We start from the raw sequence: 21,966 nt of genomic DNA, 5'->3' as shown, positions 1-21,966 counted from the left end.
CATTGGTTCTTCATTCCAAATTTCATTATTTGCAGGAAGCTCTATTCTGAAAAATTCTCTAGCTCTTGTTATGAAAAAGATTGAGTTCAAATGTGGCACCACCTTTCTTTGCAGTCAGGGCTTTAAGCTCATTAAATTTCAGCAGCAAATAATAGTAGGTTTTAATCTGTAAAATCGTGTTACCACCTCAGAAAATTTATTTCATTACACTTGCTATTTTAAAAGTTGTACTTGCCTAGGAAATGTAGAGATTTTGCTCTGAAAGATGTGCCACACAATATAGTCAGAGGGTTGGTGGGTGGTATGAACTCATTCTCCAATCAGCAGAGCCTAGTGTTGATGCATGTTTTGTTCCACTGCAACATAAAACTGAAGTCTTGATATCCTCAGATGAAATACCAAATTTCGAACTCTCTTGAATAAGGATGCTCATATGCTAAACAATGTAGATAGATTGTGTGATCCAATAAAACAACTCCAAGGTTCCCTTCTTATTTTCAACTCTCACTCAGTTTTAATGATTTGATATGTTGGTTATCACAAAGGGACTTACGGTGTTCATTCAATGGATATCAAATTGACTTCAACTTCTTCAACCAGATGACATGCAAAGGATAAGGGCTTAGAAAGCTAACCTTCTCCTGGAATGTAAGAAATTGTGGATGTCTTTGTGACTCTACTAGACTTAGTTTAGCCATCAACATCAACCAAGCTAGTGCAATTTCCTAAGCTAAATGTAAGATGTTCAAACTATCACCATTCCACTAACACCATCCATCGATGCAGATAAATGTCCAAGCAATAATCGAAGTTAAGTTCATACATATGTTATTCGACCATGCAAGGCAAACTTACAATCAACAAGCAGCTATTGGTTTGGTCAAGTCGAGTTCACCAAATATGCATCCAAAATCACTTCCATTCAAGTAAACACTAATTTCTACTAACATGAAATGAAACCTAATCTGAGTGAGGAAATGTAGAAACCATGCAATACTTCAAAACAACACATGTAATCCACCATGAGACCAATAATGAACTAACAATAGTTTGATAGCATTATGGCAAGAATTTCAACAAGTCTCTTCCTACTCTATTTTAATCTTAATCTCCTCTCTAATGAATCTAATTTCTAGCCCCCTTACAAATGAGATGGCCCCAGTCATTTATAGTTGTTTAATTAAAATGAAGGGCCAAGATTAATCCATTACAAATCCTGATTAGTGTTGTCAGCACTATCATTAAATTACGTTAAAGCACCACCCTATGGGCCAATAATAAAATTATAATGCTTTTGAGAGCTCATGAGAGTATATGTACACTTGGAATTAGGTGATTGAATGTGCTTGGACATGTGTAACTGGAATTTTCTGATTGGTTGAAGACATGTGCACACCACCTCAGCATCCTGATCTTGTAGACTTGAACAATATCCTTTTGTGATGAGAAAACATCTCTTAATACTCTATTATCAACCCTCTGATTGTGATAGCATATTCCTGAATTGCTTCATCTTTTTAAATTTTCTCCATCTCGTTCGAGATTTTCTGATTGCCATGATCTTCAACTTGCTTGTACTTGCAAACTTGATGTCTCATTGATGCCTTGGCCATGATCTTCTTGAAGTGATGAAATTTTTCATGTAGCTGGATCCTTCAAAATGAACTTGGATTTCTGGAGGAAATTAAAGTTGATAATTTTCACTGATTTTTCTTTCTTCTTGTTCTTTGCTTTCTTGGACTCCATCTTGATCCTGGCTTGAATTTACATTTTCAACTTTGAACATCTTTCTTGTCCTTGAGCTATCTTCTTACTTGAAATTTTGAACTTGATCTCGTATCATCCATTTTGTTGGCATGACGATTGAGGATTTGCATACCATCCATGTTCTGACCTTGCAAATTGTTCCATGGGTGAATCTCGATTCAACCTTCTCTCCTTCATAGTTAGCTCACAAAAACAAAAGAGAAATTGCATTGTGCTCACAAAATTGATAAGTACTATAAACTAAATGAAGGAAATCTAAAAGCTTGCATGATACGAGATTACATCTAGATTTTCCTTCAATCAACCTTTTCTCCTAGTAAACCAACTTGATCAAGAGTTCCCATCAAAATAAGGAGGCAAAATGCATTTTTATCATGAATCCATTACCCACATTTCTTCCCCTTCAATTTTGATTTTTTTTGTTTCTCTAGCCTGGATTTCTTTCTTTTTGCAATTTCTAAGTTCTAATTTTGATATAGAATGGCCTCATCTTCTGATTTGAAATGAATTTTCTTTAATTTTTTGGTCTAATAAGGCTTGGTGTTTGTACATCTGCCTAGATTTTTTTCTTCAGCACCCTACACCTCTGATTTCTGGGAAAATCGGTGACTTTCTCCCTCTAAACTATTTTGAAATCGCCTCCCCTTAGTCAATAAATCACTGCCCTTCCTTAGGTAATTCGCTGCTCTCCTTTGGCAAGTTTGATCTGCTTGAGAATGATGGTTTGAGTGGTGAAAATGAAACTGAAGCACCCCTCAAATAGTTCACTCAAGGCCAAGAGTCATGACACTAGGCCGGGCCAACTTGCCTCTATGCTTGACCAATCAAATCATTTTAAATATATCAATCTAATGTTCATGAGGAGGCTGACTTATTTGTTGAAAAATTCAAGTTGAATATTTTACCTTTTCAGCCATATAGATCAATCATGTTGACCTCAAGTGTTTCAGCCCCTTGTCAAATTAAACAAATTGAATTCCATTGTTTTTGATTGATCTCCAATTGGGCAGAAATTGATTTTCCTTGCAAGTGCCCAGATTTTCAAAAGGGGCAGAGGTTTATATGAGTCGAGATTATGAGTCTCAACAAGGGGGCGGGCTTTGGCCCTTAGCCAGGATTATGAACTTTTCTTTTGCTTCCATTTGCATTAGGTAGCTTGTCCATCTGACTCCCTCAAACCACATTTGCTGACTTAACATATCATGGCGGAAATTCAGAGAGTCTTGGGAATAAGAATCCTAACTAGGGTCGGATTTCACCCCTTGTTCAGGATTATTTCTGATTTTTCTCACTGATTTTAAAGCATTCTTCCACTTCAATTTGTCCTTCCAAACTTCCTTCAAGGATTGCTCCTTGGAGTTTCTCAATAGCATTTTGAGTTTGACTCATTGGAAGCCCACTTATTATAACTTTTATCCACTAGGTGTTCAAGATTTCAGTCCTTCGCCATCGATTCAAACTTCACAAATCCTTTGAATTTCATGACTTGCTCTGCTGATTTCCATCGCATACTTTGATTTTGATCTAATTTTGTCATGGGTCTGAAGTTGTAAAATTGTCATTTCTTGTTGAGTTATCCTTGGTTCAACTTGCATTTGAATTACCGCGCCCCCCCCCACACCCCCCACCCCCCCCACTTTGTCACTTGAAACTTTTTTATTCTAAGAGACAGAATTTTGGGATGTGCTAGGATTGGAAATCTTGACAAAGGGACAAATTCCACCTATTGTGAAGTTTTCACACCATCAACCCATTGCAAATGGGGATCCCCCTCTTTTTGCTTTGGCAATCGGAGTAGTGGTCTTAAGTGGCTTTGGTGGCATTTTTTTAGTCTCCTAGTCTTAGAGATGAGTTTGAGCAATTTTGGCTTGCTAGATAGTCAAGTTTGTCAAGGGTGTGAGCAAGAGCTAAGCTAAGCCATTCAAGGAGGTGGACTTGAAATCAAGGGATTTGTGATGGAATGAGTTAGAATCTTTTGAAAATCCTTGTTCCAAATTCAATCTCATCATAGAAGGCTAGGAAAGGTTGTGTGAGGTAACACTATTGGAGGCATAGTGAATCCTAAAATTTGGCTAAGTTTGAAATTGTTCAGAAACAACCAAAATCTAAAATCTTTATTATAACTCCTATAAACCTAAAGCCTGTCTCAAATATCATGCCAGTATTTATATAGTATATAACTTAAAGCACAGTTTGCAAACTCTGCAAGTACTCTCCGAGTTGTTGATTCCTCTCTATTTCTTTTGCACCACAAGTTTTTACAAGTTTTAACTCCCGTGCATTTATAGGCACAAGAAAAACATGGATAAAATAGTCAATGTAAGTAAGAAAGTTAGTTTCACATGTCCTTTTTGTTATAAAACCATGCATTTTCTCTATTAAGATGTTAAATTTTAATTTCAAAAAACATTTTTAATTGAAATGTGCCAAAAAAATGTTTTAAATTTTTTTTATTGTCTAGTGCTCTCTAACTTGTTGAGTTTTTGCCATGTTTTTACCGAGTTTTTACCAAGTCAAAAAATTTGAATTTGTTGAGTACTCTCAGAGTCTGAGTCTCCAAACTATGACTTAAAGCGTAAGAAAGGAATTTCTTATACTTAAAAATATATCACTTCACCCTTCGAGCTGAAGAAAACGATTTGCGAAATTGGGTTTTAACTTTCAAAATAAAAAACCTCTATAGACCATGCCTCAAGATTGACAATCTCAACAACCCCCAAAATTCCACTCAAGTATAGAGGGTTTCCGTGTGATTACAGAGCATGTTTCGAGTACGAAATGATGAAAAGAGTTAAGGGGAGCGAGTGAAAAGCAACAAAATGATGATCTTGGGAGCTCAACTTGCAAAAGTAAAGTAATCCAGGGAGGTCGTCGGTAACCACCTCTAAGGATTCTCAATCTCAAGGGACATCATATTCAACCCCTTCTCTTGGATCGTATCTTGACTTGCCCTTATATTTCGCCTCAGAGTCTAGGCTAGTGCCAAGCAATTAAGATGGGAGTGACTCAAATGTGAGATTGAGTTGATGTTTCAAGGCAACAAGGGAAAATTTTACAACTCCAAAAAAAATGCAGATCTATTAAAATTGAGGTGGAAAATAGGCAAATGGAAACATAGAGTTGGAAGGGAGTTGGTAAAACTAAATGAAACAAGGGATGCTCCCAAGAGGAGGTTGGAAGCCTACCCCATTTTAGGATTCAAAATATCAACCTAAATGAAAATTCCGCCACAACACTAGATGAAAATCTCAACACCTATAGGATTTCCATCCAAATTTGGTGAAATATTGATATGAATCCCAAGCTCCCAAGTGCTCAAAATTGAAAAAATGAAGTCTATGGTAGAAATGGTGGTGAAGTTTGATGAACAAGAATGAAATCTTGAGCAAAGAATGAGCAAAAATCAGATTAAAATGGCTTGAAGAATGTCTCAAATGCAGATTACAAGAAACAAAATGAAGACCAATCCTAGTGGAGGTTGGGAGATAAAATGGCCATTTGAATTCTATCAACAAAAGTGAACTAATCCTAATAAGGGGCAGAATCCAACCCCTAGTCAGGAGTTCTTAATCCTGAAAACATCTTAAACTCTGCCATGATGTAACAATATAGCAATTTGACAGTGGAAAAATTACATGTTGCCTTTACTAAAGGATATTTGAGGACAAAATTGGAGAGTTTAAGTTCACCAAAAAAGGTCAAGATTATAATCTCGACTAAGGGGCGGAATCCACCACCTCATAGAGATTCCTAATCTTGACTTCCATAAGATTTCCACCCACAGTTATTGGGGTCAAGATCTAATCGATGGAGGGAGTTAAAAGAAGATTGCATAACACATAATTTGGTGGATTAAAACTCACTTTTCATCCTTGAGCAAGTCGGCCTATCCATGGAGTAAAAAGATCAATTCAAATGGAGCAAGTTGGCCAAAATCGACACACATGCCCCTTCACCTTAGAGATAGTCTATATAAAAACAGGGATCATTTCACTCTTTCACCAGACTTGAGCATATTTACCTCTCCTCTAGGCAGTGAATTGACTATGAAAGGCAGTGATTTCTTCTTGTTTAGCAGTGATTTTATCATTAAGAGGGGTGAATTTTAGGGTCCATGTAACGCAAAACATCTGTGATTTTCCATGAAAATCGCAGATATAAGGTGCTGAAAAGAGGCCAAATTTGGGCATATATAGAAACACGAAGCCTTATTAGACCCAAAACATAGAGAAAATTCATTTCAAATCAGAAGTTGAGGCCATTATATATCAAAATTCAAACTTAAAATTTGCAAAAAGAAAGAAATCTGAGCGAGAAACAAAGAAATTGGAATTGAGGTGTGTTGAAAAGGAACAAATCTGGGAAGAAAAATCATGATAAAATGCATTTTGCCTCCATATTTTGACATGAATCCCTGATCAAGTTGGTCTACTTGGAGAAAAGGTGGATTTAAAACAAGTTAGATGTAACCTCACATCATGCAAGCTTTCAGATTTCCTTCATTTCGATTATTTCTTATCAATTTTGTGAGCTTAATGCAATTTCTCTTTTGTTTTTGCGAGATAACAATGAAGGAGGGAAGGTTGAATCGAGACTCATTCATTGGAGCAATTTGGAAGATCGGAACATGGATAATATGCAAATCCTCAACCTTCATGCCAACAAAAATAGATACTACAAGAAAAATTCAAAACTTTAAGCGAGAAGATATGACAAGAAAAGTGAAGCTCCAAGTTGAAAATGCAAATTCAAAGATTAAGATCAAGATAGAGAAAGAAAGAGAAAGAACAAATTTACAAGCCTACAAGTGAGAAAATTATCATCAACTCAAATTTCCTCCAAAAATCCAAGCATACTTTGAAAGTTTCAGCCACACAAAGATTTTATCGCAAAGAAAATTATGGCCAAGAAAATCAAGATTTAAAAAATCAACAAGTGCAAGAAGAAGATTTTGAAAAACGAATATGGACAAAATTTTGAGAAGATGAAACATTTAGGAATATGCCATCACAAGTGAAGGCTTGAAAAAATTGAGTATCAAGAGATGTTTTCTCATCACCAAAGAATTGATCAAGTCTACAAGACAAGGAAGTTGAGGTGGCACCCACTTGTCTTCAACTAATCAAAAAAAATCAGTTAGACATGTTCAAGCATATTCAATCATATTATACCACGTGTACAATTTTCTCATTGGATCTCAAAAGCATCATAATTTTCTTGTTGGCCCACAAGGTGGTGTCTTCATGTCATTGGATGATACTGTGGCAACCCTAATTAGGGTTTGTAGTGGATCAATCTTGGCCCTTCTTTGTAATTGAATTATATAAAAGGACAAGGCCTTCTCATTTGTAAAGGGTTAGACATTTAAAAGATTAGAGAGGAGAATAGACTAGAGAGTAGGAGAGGAGACTCATTGAAGTTGTTGGCATAATGCTATCAAAGTAATTGTTGATTCATTGTTGGTCTTCATGGTGGATTACTTGTGTTGCTTTGGGGTATTGCATGGTTTCTCCAATTCCTCAATTGGAGTAGATTCCATTTCATGTTAAGTTGAAGTAGAACTAGATGAATGGAAGGTACTCTGGATGCATCTTTGGTGAACTCGCTTACACCAAACCACTAGTTGCTTGCTGATTGTAAATTTGCCGTACATGGTTGAATGGCATTTTTATGAACTTAACTTTGATTATTGCTTGCAAATTGATATTCGACAATGGATGTTGTTAATGGAATGGTGGTAGTTTGAACATATTACATTTACCTTAGGAGAATGCACTAGCTTGGTTGATGTCGATGGCTAAACTAAGTCTAGTGGAGTCACAAAGACATCCACAATTTTTTACAATCTAGGAGTAGATTACACCTCTAGACCTTTTCCTTTGTAAGTTGATTGGTCGGAACTAACTGGAAGAAGTTAAAGTTGATATCCATTGAATGAATAGAGTAAGTCCCTTTGTGATAACCCGCATATTACATCATTAAAACTGAGTGAAGTCAACAATAAGAAGGAACAAAATGCACACCAACATTGCCCCTTAAGATAATTTATCTTTTCACTTAGTTTTCCACTTTGTGAATTCGACCCCCCACATTTACATTTTACACTTGAATATGGCTTTCTAGGTTGATTTCCATGTATGTTTAATCTGATTTGCAATTTGGTTGACTGAAACTCACTGATACCTAATTTCATCCATGCCCTCCTACAAGGTTTGTTCATCTCTGTCCAAGTCTTTGACTGATTTTCATCTTTTACCATCTGGATTTGGCCCTTTTCATCGATTTAGAGATGAAATACATGGGCAGATATTCATGGTGTGTTGGAACTTGGGATCTTGTCTTGGGAAAGAGCGAAAATTTGATGATAGTCAAGGTTTTGAATCCTAAGATCATGTCAAAATCGAACCTATTCTCAAGATTACTTTACTTTTGCTACTTGACTACCCAAAACCATCATTTTGCTTCTCTTCACTTGTTCTTTCCATTATTTCACACTTGAAACTCGCCTTGTAATCACTTGGAAACCATCTAGACTTGGGCGAAGTTTTGGGTTGGGAATCTTGAGAGGTGGTCATAATCTGACCTACTCTCAAGATTTTTCATTTTGCAAGTTAACTCCCAACTTGTCACTTCAATCTCATCGATTAGAAGGGTGAGATAATTTATATAAAATATTTACATTTAAATATAAGAGTTTTTCCTTATACTTAAAGTTGTATTATAAATACTACCAAGATGTTTGAGATAGATTTTAGATCCATAGAAGTTGTAATAAAGATTTTAGATTTTGTGAGTTTCCAAAATAATACCAAACTTAGCCAAATTTTAGGATTCAACACACCTCTAACAATGTTACCTCTGACAACCCTTCCTAAATTTCTAAGATGAAATTAAAACTAGAACAAGGATTTTCAAAAGGTTTTAAATCATTTCATCACCAATCCATTGATTTCAACTCTATATCCTTGACTAGCTTAGCATAGCTCTTGCTCACACCCTTGACTGACTTGACTACCCAATGAGTCAAAGTTGCTCAAACTCATCTCTTCGACTTGGAGACTTGAAAATTACTACCAAGACCACCTAAAACTACTACTCCTCCTGCCAAAGCAAAAAGAGGGTAACCCATTTGCAATGGGGCGATGGTGTGAAAACCTCACAACACCTAGGTTTAATTATTACTCCAACTCGCCGGTTACCTAGAAGTTAGCACAACAATGTTGTATTGTTAGTGATTGGCAATTGTTCTGATGCTTTACGCTACTATAAAGGTAAGGCAATTTGGGAATTTATCCGACTTGCCAGCAATCAAGGGTTAGTATTGTCGGCAAAGCCAACTCTCTAGAGTGTTCCTTTGAATCATTGTGCTCAAACTGCTCTATCAATGTAGTGCAAAACTGATCATAAGAATTTATCACACTATGACCCTGTGTCACTAAACCATGATACCACCATTGATGTTCAACTCCTTCAAGGTAAAGAATAGAAATTTTGATTGCCTCAATCTCCTCCATCTGATTTAAGTCAAGTGTCCAATTTTTTAATCCAAGCTCTAGCTGTAATGATAGACGCCGAACCTTTTCTGGATCCCATAATTTTGCTGTCCTCCATGGGTTCCTCTTGTGTAGGCTCGTCCTTTTGTATAAAGGTAGGCATGATAGTTATGGATTGTGATGAACCCAAAGGTTTGCTAGTAGAATGTTCATTGTTTTCTGTAGCTTTGCTACTTTCATCTCTCTATATATGCACCAGATTTCTTCCATTCATTGTGCTAAGCCATTTGACTCAAATAAAGATTGGTGTTCTGCAATTATCTTAGCATATCTGCAAACTAGTTCTTTCCCTCCACTTGTGGATGTTGGTTGATTGCAGCGCCGTTTTGTTTGTCCAAGTTATGGCTACCCTTTCCATGCATATAACCAACCCAAATAGGCTGCCAAGACTTTCAGATCTGATACTACAGTACTAACCCTATTTGGGGATATTACACAAGGGCAACAAAATTCATTGTGAGGATAAACTAATCAATCTTATATTCTAATAACAGTCAGAGAAGTCTCAAGAAGTATAAAGCTAGGCATTGCCAGCACCACAGTTCCCGGACTCAGATTCGGAGAGTTCTCTGCAAGCCCAAAATTTCCAACTTGGCCAGAACTTAACTTAGAGAACACTAAAAATTAAATTCTCTAAAAGAGGCATATATCTTTTGTGGAATTCACATAAAAAATGTATTGTTTTAGAAATTAAAATATCGAAAGAGAAATGCATGGTTTTATAGCAAGAAGAACATGTGAAAAACACATTTCAACTAGTGTTTTACTTCTTTCAACTTTTTCGCCCACAATTTTTTTGCATCTATAAAATCACAGGAGTTAAAATTGTGAAAACTCACCCAGCAAAAATAAAACAGTGAGAACTTGGCAACTCAGAGAGTACTTGGAGAGTTTGCTATATATGGCCAGCACCATCAAGAACATACATCCTTAGAGGCAGACAAGGGAACCTGTTGTTAACAAAGAGAGAATCCAAGGACAAGCTAGAAAGCTCAAACCGCTATGATATAGGACACTTACCATCTTGGATTATGTTGGAGAAAAAGATTTCACGGTTAAGTTACCTTCATTCGTAATGATGTACTCAAAATCAATTGTGAAAACTTATGTCAATATGATTCATATTGGACGAAGATGAGGAAAGACAACTACCACCCCAAATTGAAGACTTGGTCTTACACAATCAAGAAGAGTTAAAAGAGAAGGCAGTGCTGCAGAAGAAGATCAGAGATATTAAATCCAACTTTAAGATTCTTGGCAGATGAGCATCAAGAGAAACGGCAAATAGGATAACTCAAGAAGGAAGTGGAAGGGATCTAGGGAACTTCCCACATCTACTAAACTATTAAGCTCTTGGAAACCAAAGGAAACACTGAGGAAAGCAGTGCTAAGATCCATAACAAATCATAAAAAGGAAATCCCTTCATCAGAGAACTGCAAATTCAACTTAACCAAAGATAAAATTGAGAGTTCTTTGCACAGTGACAACCAACCACCCAAAACAATAGGGTGCCAGTTGTGTGGTGTAGGACCACACCTAGGCTAACCTCTCCATGTCTAGTATTTTGGCTTGTTTTTTACTCTACCCAAGTCAAGGGCATAGATTAGGTTGTTTTAAGACCTAAGAAGGTCATTTGCTATGTGGGCTAAGTGAGTTAGTCATTAGGACTAAGATCACACAAATAGCCAATGTTAGTTGCTGATGATTAATTTTCTTAGTGTTAGAAGCTTAAGGTGAGGTTAGGGTCTTAAATGTGTTCTGAACACATTATGATGTTGTAAAGATGCCATAGGGTCATAAATGGACTTGGATCCTCGAAATGTTGGAGGTTAGTAATCCTAAGAATTAGGATGATGGCAATTAAGGAAGATGCGAAATGTTGTCAAGAAGTTGTCATGACAAATTATTGCAAATGTTGCATGCAACTTAGTTACCTTGGATTACCTTATGGATAAAAAGTGGGAGATCAACCAACAGGCCCTAGAATGATGGAGATGGCATCAAATACTACCTCAGACTCGAATCTCAAGGAAGGAGAGTGATTATTGTAATAGGTTTGAGTGTGAAATATAGCTCTGCAACAGCATTTTCAGCAATTTCTGGAGTTTTAGCAGTGACAGTGAAAGACTCAATCTGACGATTGGATAGTGTTCTCTGATTAGTTTAGAAAGTTTCTCATTTGATAAGCAAGTTGATTTGAGTAGTTATAGAGTGTTGAATAAATTGTTTTTGTTTTAGAGACCTTACTGGTTCTGTGCTGACCAATCTGTACATTTATGGCTCCCCCATGAAATCTAGCCATGGGAAACACCCAAGGGTAGATGGAAATGTTAGGGGAGTCATTAGTGTATATATATTTAGGATTAGGAGTCATGGAAGTTTGGGGAGCTATGTTTACTACTAAGCCCTAGGCAAGCAGACAGAGCCGGTTAGAGGTTTAGGATAATAGAAAGAGAAGATTTATAGCAGGGTAAAGAGGTGCTGTACGGCAAAGGCACAGTTCTAGGTGGGATTTCATCATATCTTAATGTGCTAAGAAGATTGAGCCCATACCAATCCATCAGACCAAGTTTTGAACAAGTTTTCTACAAGATTACAGTCAGCCCTAAAAACTAGGTCTATTAGCCCTATTTACCCTAGTTCATAGGAAGCCAGTGTACGGAGGTTGTCAGACCTTAAAACCTACAAAATCTTTTAGAGAATCCAAAAGGGTATTTGAGTTTGCGATTGGTTTTCCAAGTTGTTTGGAAAGTTTTGGCAAAAGTGGAATTAGTCATTTTCAAGGGCTAATTGGAACTAGGCCTAAATAGGCTTCTTAGAGACCAAATCTTGAAATCGATGGGAAAAAGACTTGAAGATCTTTCCAAATGGATTCAAGTGGAAGCAAATGGAATGTTCTCATGTTGATGGATACCCCTGCAATGAAGAAAGGAGTTGGTGAGAAAGTAGCACTTAGAGCTTTCTAAGTGAAGGTGAAGGATTGTACTATCTAAAGGTGTTAGTCTTTCAAGGTTAAGCACAAGGATTGAGAACTCTTTGGGAAGAGTTGGAATTGGACTTAGTTAATCACCTAAGCCAATTAGGACCTATAGGAGACTAGGTCCCTAGAAGAGACAAGCTAGGTTTCTTGGTAGAAGTGCAAGCAAGCCTTGGCACACATACACCATATTGGTATCAGAGCTTAGTTTTGATCAGACTTGTGGTGGATGTTGCAGTCTACTAAATCAGTGGGAGAAAATACACCAAGTGGAGAAATAGAAGACACAACCATGGTGACTAACGTTGAGTCAGCCAAGAAGGTTGAGGAACAGGAAGAAGATAACAAGTCGCTAAGAGTAATATTAGCTCAAATGGAGCAACTTTTGGGTGAAGTCCAAGACAAAGCAAGAGGAAACAAGAAACGTCTAAAGGTAAAGCTAAGACCAAGGATAGTAGAGGGCAAAGAGGTAGCTATGGTGGAAGAAGTTCAAATTCAAGGGCTCAAGGTGAGATAAAATTCAGTGAAACGCAAGAAGGAAGCTCAAGTAGAGGTGGTAGAGGAAGAAACTCTAATTCTAGAGGAAGGAGTAATGGACAAGGAGGAAGGGGCAATTATTTTGCCAATATGAAGAGCTAGCATTGCAATCAAATGGGGCACCCTGCCTATAGATGTACAGAGAAAGGTGGTTCATCAAAAGGGAGTGACAAAAGAACTAACCTAGTCCAAGATGAGTCTAATACAGCAGTGAAGCATGCTGAGATACCATTGAATTCAGAAGAACGGGAGAACCTCATGATGAGGAGAACTTTGATCAAGGAGCCAGTGAAAGAAGAGCCAAGCAAAGGAGGTCCTTGTTTAGAATAAAGTGCAAGATGATGGGCAAGGTGCGTATGAGTCATCATTGACTCAGGATCTACTGACAATATTGTGTCAGAGGAAGCAGTCAGCAAACTGAAATTGACAAGAATACCCCACACCAATCCTTATAAGGTCACATGGCTAAATAAAGGCCAACATGTGCTAGTAAATGAACAAGCATGGGTGGAGTTCTCAATTGGAAGGTACAAGGATAAAGTTTTGTGTGATGTGTTACCTATGGATGCATGTCACTTGCTCCTAGGTAGGCCATGGCAATTTGATCACCAAGCTATCCATGATGGAGGAAATAACTCCTATACTTTTAAAAAAGACAATGTGACTTTTAAAATTCAGTCACTGTTGGATGCTGAAGTAAAGACAACAGGTCCAAATGTACTTATGGTGAGTGAAAAGGAGTTCCTACAAACCATGGAAGAAAGTGAAGGTGTAGGCTTTGCATTGGTGTTAAGACAAAAGGAGGGAGATGAAGGCAAGGAGACTAAGAAGGCAGAGTTACCTAAAGAGATTCAAGAAATGTTGCAAACTTACCAAGGTATTGTAAGTGATGGACAACCATCAACCTTACCCCCTAAAAGAGCCATAAGCCATAGGATAGACCTTATCCCAGGAGATACCCTACCTAACAAAGCAGCCTACAAGATAACCCCTCAACAAAGTGAGGAAATAGCAAGACAAATACAAGAACTCCTAAACCAAGGCCTAATTAGAAAGAGCATTAATCAATGTGCTGTACACACCGTACTTGCACCTAAGAAAGGAGGAACTTGGAGGCTTTGCACTGATTCAATGGGCTATCAATAGGATAACCATAAGGTATAGGTTCCCTATCCCTAGGATTGAAGACCTAATGGATTGCCTAAGTGAAGCTAAATACCACAGCAAGATAGACTTGAAGAGTGGCTATCACCAAATAAGGATACATGAAGGAGATGAGTGGAAAACAGCCTTCAAGACCAACGAAGGGCAGTATGAATAGCTTGTCATGCCATTTGGATTATCCAATGCTCCCTCCGTATCCATGAGGCTCATAAATGAAGTTCTCAAAGACTACATAGGCAAATTTGTAGTTGTATATCTAGATGATATACTAATCTATAGCAATGCAAGGAGTGAGCACCTAGAACATCTTGACATTGTTTTCAAGAAGCTACATGATGAGAAGTTGATCATCAACTTGGAGAAGTGTGAGTTCATCAAAACAGAGCAAGTGTACCTTGGGTTTGTCTTATCACATGGCAAACTAAAAATGGATGAGAGCAAAGTAGAGGCTATCATAAATTGGCCTACTCCAACATCAGCAACAGAGGTAAGGACTTTTCATGGCCTTGCACAATACTATAGGAAATTCATAAGGCAGTTTAGTGCAATTTGTGCTCCTATGTTAGATACTATCAAGGGGGGAATGAAAACCAAGTTTGTATGGAATGAGCATGCTAACAAGAGCTTTGAGTTATTGAAGGAGAAGGTAGCTACACAACTAGTTTTAGTGTTGCCAAGCTTTGAAAAGCTTTTCACTATCGAGTGTGATGCTAGCAATGTAGCAATTGGGGTTGTTCTAAGCCAAGAGGGAAAACCAGTAGCTTTTCATTCAGAAAAGTTAAGCGAAGCCAAGAAGAAGTACTTTTCATATGACCTTGAGATGTATGCCTTGGTGCAAGCTCTAAGGAAATGGAGGCACTATTTGCTCCCAAAGGAATTCATTGTGTATTCAGACAATCAAGCACTTAGTTTCTTGAATTCACAAGAGAAGTTGAATACCTACAAGGGTATACTTTTAATATCAAGTGCAAGAACGGTGTCCTCAATAAAGTGGCAGATGCATTGTCTAGAAGAGCTCTCACAATTCAAGAAATTCAGTTGAAGAGCATGGGGATAGATCACTTTGAGGATCTATACAGTGATGATGAGGATTTTGCAGACATTTACAAGGTATGTGCTGAATACAAGAATCATTTTCATAGTAGATATGCTGAATATACTTTGCAAAATGAGTTTAAAGGGAATCAGTTATGTGTCCCTAGAGGCTCTATTAGAGAGGATTTGATACAGGAAAAGCATAATGGTGCTTTGAGTGGTCATTTTGAGATCACTAAGACCCAAGAACTTGTTTCAAGGTTCTATTATTGGCCAAGGATGAATCTTGATGTTAGAAGGTATGTGGAAAGTTGTGTTATTTGTCAAAAAGCCAAGGGCACTTCTTCAAATGCAGGTATTTATCTACCACTAGGACCTAGAGGAGACTAGGTTCCTAGAAGAGACAAGCTAGGTCTCTTAGTAGAAGTGCAAGCAGGCCTTGGAACACATACACCATTGTGTTATTGTCAGGCCACTGTCAAACAGTATAGTGGCGGTCATGGATAAGCAATAGCAGTTCTGTTAGTATGATGGCAGTTTCATCTGTTTAATAATAATTTCATCAAACTGTCTATGGTCATTTTCCTTTTTCTATACAAGAAAGCCGAGTAATAAGAGGAAAGGTAACTTTTCATGTTCCTCAACAATTGTTAGTCTTTTAGCACATGTAACTTTTCATGTTCCTCAACAATTGTTAGTCTATTAGCACACATAAGCAAACAAGTAATGTGCAATATTGGTAATAAATCAAAACTCACAAAGCAAAAGAGTATGAGAGAATAAGAGAGTTTCGATGGCTGCATGAATAAAATTTGTTGGTTGACAAATCAGCTAGCTGAGCATGACAGTAGGAAGAATGCCATATATGCTCTATTTGGGCTCTTTGTACTTCTTTTAGCCAAAAGAAAAAGAATAATTTGAGCATTTGAGACTCCATTGGATTTCCTACACTGGATTCCAGGTTATGATCTTCATGTAAATGGCCCTGTTGTTGTTATTCTTAGATATTTTTATCTTTGTGTCATAGTAGAATATCAGCTCCATTAAAAAAAACTTAAAAAATATTCCAACATTAATTTTATTCAAGCTTAATCAATTTTAAGTAAAATTGTACTCACAATTGTAAATTTCCAACAAAGTACAATCTTGAGGGATTGCAGATGCATACATGTTGGGTTCTACATATATCTTTCCCCTAAACAAGAACAAGCAGATGCATATATGTTGGGTGGCTTTTGTTGAAGTTGAAGAGGAGAAAAAACATTTATAATAGCCACTTGAGGAAGAAAAGGCCATTAATATAAAGTAAGGCACTGTATAGTAGTCTCCCACTCACAATGATACGTGTTACATTAAAATATCAAAGAATAAATAAATCTCTAATAGAGGGATTTACCATGTCTTTTGGTCTGCAAGTTATTGACAGATCATGTATGTAAAGAAATCATACACAATACTTAACAACTTGATAAAATGTAATTTATGAAGAACTAGCATTAACGGAAGTGCATAGCATTGCAATAACACTTATAGAAAGATTTCAATTATATTTTCATCTTTTTATTAAGGGCACTGGTTAAATTATAAATATAGAACTAATATGTCAGTTGAGTGTTTTGGATTAATTTATATATTGTACATATTCAAATCCTATTGTTCTTCCGAACCCAAAAATGGTAATGAAACATAACATATGACAATCAAGAGGGATGGTCCAAAATCAATTTTGAAGGCATACCATGGCCTTCAGCTTTATGGCAAATGTCTTGGCATTGTAATGTTGAGTTCTCATTTCAGCAACAAGATCATTGAATGACTCTGGAATGGTCATTCCTTTTGGAAGTGCTTTACTGCTTGCTTGCAGAAGGACACCAAACACATCTGCAGCCATTTTCTGCACCAGACATGTCTCGTCTTCAAATTTTAATAAATGGGATACTTCCATGATTAACATAAATATATAGCACAAGATATATTACATAACATATCTTTTTCCAGACCCACAATCACAACTGAGAATAAACTGCAATAGAACAAACGATCATTTAAATTTAAAGCATGAAAAAATGAATTCAACTGCACTTAACTCTAGATATTAAGATAGATGAATAAAATGAAGCTCTCCAAAGTCTAAACAGCGCAATTGACCTAGGGAATATGAAGCTAGAAGCCAAAAGTGTAAGAATTGACAGGCCAAGGTATAAGATTTGTCCTGACACAAGACAAAATATGAAAAACTCGGCATGGACTTGTATGTTTGTAACATAACCTATCATCTTCTCGGACAGACTAGCTAGATCTCTCAAAAATGTGTCAAGTTGTAGCAGTTGACTACATTGTCGAGGAGTAAATATTTGTTTCAGTACCTGCTGCTAATCATTACACATAATTATTAACTCCAATGTCAACATAGTTAGCTTGATGCTCAATAATGACATTTTAAAGAGCTTACACCACTCGTTCTGCCTAAAAAAATTGAGTTGATTCAGGCAAATTTACCTCAGTTGGGAGAAGTATTGAAATTACATTGGAATTACAAAATCACAAGCTCAAAAGAGAAACTTATAGTTTACATGACTGCAGAGATGATTCTTCACATTTATAACATAAATAAAGGAAAATAAAGCAATTTCTGTGGGGGCTCGCTACCCGTCCTGTGAGAAACCCTTCTGAGATACATCTGGAGTGTAATAGCAGCTGTTATTTCTACTTGATGAACAGGTACAGTTTCCAGTAAAAAGCTTTTGCATGCGGTTCACTTAGGTCTATCATTTGTTGGTATTCAGTCCTCCCTTAATCTCTATAATGTGGTTACAGATTTGGGCGCAGATGCTATAAAACCTGTAAACTCTCCAGTGGTGGTATATGCTCTGTCAGGATTCAGAGGGTGACTCATTGTCTAATGGTGCTATTGCTCATGCTTTGAAATTTTAATCTCAACCAAAGGGTCTGCTGCTATAAACCTCAGAGAATATTCGTGCATTGGAAGGAAGGCATGTTAGTATGGAAGAACCTGAACATCATGCAAAGATGGGGTTGATTTGCAGATTTCATAAATTTTAGCCTAGTTTGCCAGAATTGCATTCGTGGGTGTCCCTTTCTCATAATGTAGTTGTTATCCATCTGTGTGCTCAAGGCTTTTTCAGAATAGTTTGTGAAACAGTGGCAGGTAGGGAATGCATTTTTTTAGTGTGTTCTTGTTCTATGGAAGGGCCTGTCCCTTTGTGAAGCCACAGTGCCCAAAATTTAGTCGTCTGACAGAGCCTTCTCTGTGTTACTGATCTATATTAGATTACCTAACCTCCCTGTGAATTTTTGACTGCCTCCTTGTTTGGAGAGTACCTCTTTCAGAAAGTTTTTTTCAATCTCTTCTGAAACATTTGCTCAGTCTCATCAAACCTATGCTTACGTTCTGGTTGAGATGGTTACTTCTGAGGTCCTTCCAGCTGATATTAGACTCAATGTGGAGAACTGAATTGGGAAACGGCAGCTAGATTATGAGAGGCTCGCTTTTTTATGCTGTGATTGTTTTGGGCTTGGTCATTTATTGGAATCTTGCATGGGTATGAAGCCTGAGTTTCCTGGCATGCCATCCTACTGGAAGTATGCAAGATGTTTATCATCAGATTGTTGATAACTCTCCTCTTGCTTCCTTAATGGGTGTCTTAGGACGGCTTCCTGAGGGTATCACCCCATTATGCAAAGGTATTCAGAGGCTGACTATTGCTTCCTCTTTGGCTGCTATGCCAGCATCTCTCAAAGTCCCTGCTTCACAGATCATGAGGCGGCATATAGTTTATTTGTTTCATCAAAATGTTGCCTTTACAGACAATATCGTTAGGGCTATGGATGATGATCTGTCTGCACTCTCTTCTTCTGTTTGTACTTTGTATGGTTTCTAGTTTCTACAGATGCAGTTACTGTATCCACTGAGCTAACCTTTCAGGGTGTGTTTCATCCTTCAGATCATACGGAAGAGGACCTATGGATGTAATTTTTTATTCCGAAGCAATTATCCTGGAGGATGATTGGACTGCTGTTTGTTATATGAAATCTATTATCTGGAAATAAAGCTTCCTGTCAGATGTATCTGATATCTCATAAGAAAACCAAGCTCCCAAGCAATTTCGTGCTGGCTATTTTTTGTTGTCTGTTTTTCGTTCTGTTTTGGATATGATATTGCATCTTCTCTGCCTTATTGGGCGGTTTAGGCTTTTTAGCCTATTTGTAGTTACGTTTTATCCTTCAGCATGGACCCCCATAGAACCTGCATCTAATATATCTAAAAGAGGGAATAGGAATGAAGAAACATTGAGGTTAAAGCATTTAAAGTTAAGTTCATATATTTCTGGCTTGAAATTGATGTTTTCTGAGGTAAATGACTCCGTGTAAAATCTGACTATTCGATACCGATCAGCAAAAGCAACCGTAACGTTCAACCATGGCCAACTGGAAGCACAGGATAAATCATAAAGGTATAAAGATGAAGTTTCATTTGAAGTACGGAGAAAGCTGAATAAGACTATGGCTAAAATATATAGAAATATAGTCGCAAAAAATGAAGGTATTGTCCTGGTGACTATGGTTTTGAGTTCGATTAAAAAAATAAAGGATGATATAATCTTGATGATCACAAGAAGCATGTATCCTTGACACATCAACTGGGCTCGGTGCCCTCGAAGCTTGATGAGAAGACAAATCACTAGTCATTTGGATTATCCCAACTAGAATATAGAATCAACTTGTCCAACAAGCTCTCTCGTCCCCGGACTTGATGCATAAAACAGAGTGCATTGCTGGAGTTAATTTTAAATGTTCAATAATCTAGTAATTTCCGTGCCATTATATCAACCATTGATTGCAGAAGTCCGGATAAACCAAATCACAATCCAAAACAGGCAACACAAACCAAGTTCCGTGATCAATCAAGAATGTCAGGGAGACCGTTCCAGTTCATCAAAGATGGGTCACTGAAAGAATGACTACCCATGAATAAATGGGCCGATAAAGAAATGAAATCAATATTATATAGTGTATGCTGTTGATCCCAAAACAGAAATGTGAAAGTTTTGCATCGCCGAAACTCCACATGCTTATAAAACACCATCACGCGATTGGCAGGATTTGTCATGCTACAAATGTCATTCTCTCACACCCACATTAGTCGTCTTTGTCATCATACCGAAGGGTGAGCTCAGGTTCGTCCAGGCTGCCCCTGAAGCGTCCCTTTTTCTTTTAACCAACTAGAATAATAGTCTACATATGTAAGCAACTCATTATGCTGAACTATTGTACGTTTGAAGCCAGTTCAGTTAATAGGATAGATGGCGTGACTCACAGGTGAAGCATCTGCCCTCCGCAAAAGCCTCGGTCCCAGCCTTTTCCCCAAGCAATCTGTACCACAAGAATAAACCCCAACACCAAAATGAATGCCTCCGCACAAAAAAAAATCGTAAGGCAAGGTCATCGAAACTGAGCATATTAACATTCAAAATGCCTGTGAAACACAATGGGTACACATACTCTCCGTTAAGAATAACAATAAAATATGACGTGAGCAATCAATGAAAATCAGTAGTGTCAAAACCCACAAAACCCAAATAGCCAAAAACAAGAAAGAGAGTACTCACCCAGAGACGTGCAGTTCTCAACATCCTCCAAAGTGATGACAGCAGTAAGACTGAACAGAAATGGCAGCAGAAATGCCAAAAACAACACGATATATAACAAGGTCCTATAGGACAGATAGCGTGCAGCGACCTTAAACTTCATAAGATCAAAGAAACCATTGTTAGTAGAAATGGTGATGCGAGTCATGTTAGGAGACACTTGTACCAGCATCTTGTAAGACTCGCACCTAGGCCAGTTGGACCCTCCGATCCAGCTGCAGAGCTACTTATTCTCTGCTGCAGATCTGGCCAGTGAATATGCCATTTCATTAATCTCAACAATACCCACACAAGCATTGGATCAAATCTCCCTGCTCCACTCCAAGGTTTGGAAATTGGATCCAGTGAGTAAAACTTTTTAGTGATGTCAAGTCAAAATCAAAGGCTAAATTTGTAAAACTAGTCGAAGATCTGGTAGGAAAATGAATCGGGTCAAATGAATAACAGGGAAAGAATTTGGAATCTGCAATTATTCAAGGAAATAGCTTTGGGTAACAAAAACGGATTATTTAAGGAAATAGGTCGAGATTATCTAGGTTCTTGAATCGACGGAATGAATTTCCTCCCCCGTGATTGGAACATTTGTACACTGCGTATACTAAATTCTATCCGGTTAAAGACGGCCAATTAGTAAAGTCCCTTTTCAATTTTTTTTGGTTATCAGGCAGACTTAAGTTTTTTGAAGCCTAAAAATGGAGAGTGGGTAATCAGCAATGTGGGACAAAATTAAATGCAATTTCTTTATTATATTTAATATGTATAGAGAATGTTGATGTCTTTAAGACAATGTCAAGGCAAATTATTGAGGACATGGTATTATAGACAAGCGGAGGTCCCACCACTTTCCTTAGGTTTTGACATTGAACGGGGATTGATAATTGGTAGTAGATTCCTCTTGCTTATGCATGGAATGATCTAGGTTTGCATTGTTTTGCATGTCATACGAGGCCAAGTGCATGACACGAGAGAGTATTTTTATGTGTGGAATAAATATAGAAGTTTTTGTTCTTTACAATTAAACAATGAAAAATATGGGAAGCTTTTTATTAATGTTTTTTAAGTTTTATTAGTCACTAACAAATGAAGGGTTTTATAATATTTTGATTAAATTAATTTGGTATCAATTTTAGATACTTTACGTTGTTTCATTTCATTATTGACATCTTGCATTTAAAAACTTATGTATCAATGTTATAGACTATATGATTTTAATGATATTGAAATCATTTTTATGTATAAGTATTCATAATGATTGAAAGGGTG

The 21,966-nt window shown here is 37.2% G+C and overlaps 1 protein-coding gene across 3 annotated transcripts in view; it reads right to left on the bottom strand.

Annotated features, from left to right (window-relative positions):
- LOC149533059 (putative galacturonosyltransferase 13) overlaps nt 1-21,491 on the bottom strand; it is a 31,698-nt gene extending 10,207 nt beyond the window's left edge. The window contains exons 1-4 of one of the 3 annotated variants that reach the window (XM_089803485.1): nt 20,892-21,031; nt 20,665-20,800; nt 20,373-20,428; nt 16,773-16,928 (exon numbers count right to left, since the gene is read on the bottom strand). In XM_089803485.1, the coding sequence (XP_089659611.1) occupies nt 16,773-16,925 (153 nt within the window). In that variant the 5' untranslated portion in view covers nt 16,926-16,928; nt 20,373-20,428; nt 20,665-20,800; nt 20,892-21,031. Of the gene's footprint in view, nt 1-16,772; nt 16,929-20,372; nt 20,532-20,664 lie in introns of all 3 variants that reach the window. The other 2 variants (XM_089803483.1, XM_089803484.1) reach the window with 2 other exon arrangements.
- Nucleotides 21,492-21,966: the final 475 nt, after the last annotated feature.

Source organism: Cupressus sempervirens, chromosome 10 (assembly GCF_028749045.1).
Source record: "Cupressus sempervirens isolate cs-2001-9-10 chromosome 10, ASM2874904v1, whole genome shotgun sequence".
NCBI lineage: Eukaryota > Viridiplantae > Streptophyta > Pinopsida > Cupressales > Cupressaceae > Cupressus > Cupressus sempervirens.
The sequence above is the reverse complement of the archived record's forward strand: the minus strand, read 5'-3'. Positions and strand labels throughout refer to the sequence as shown.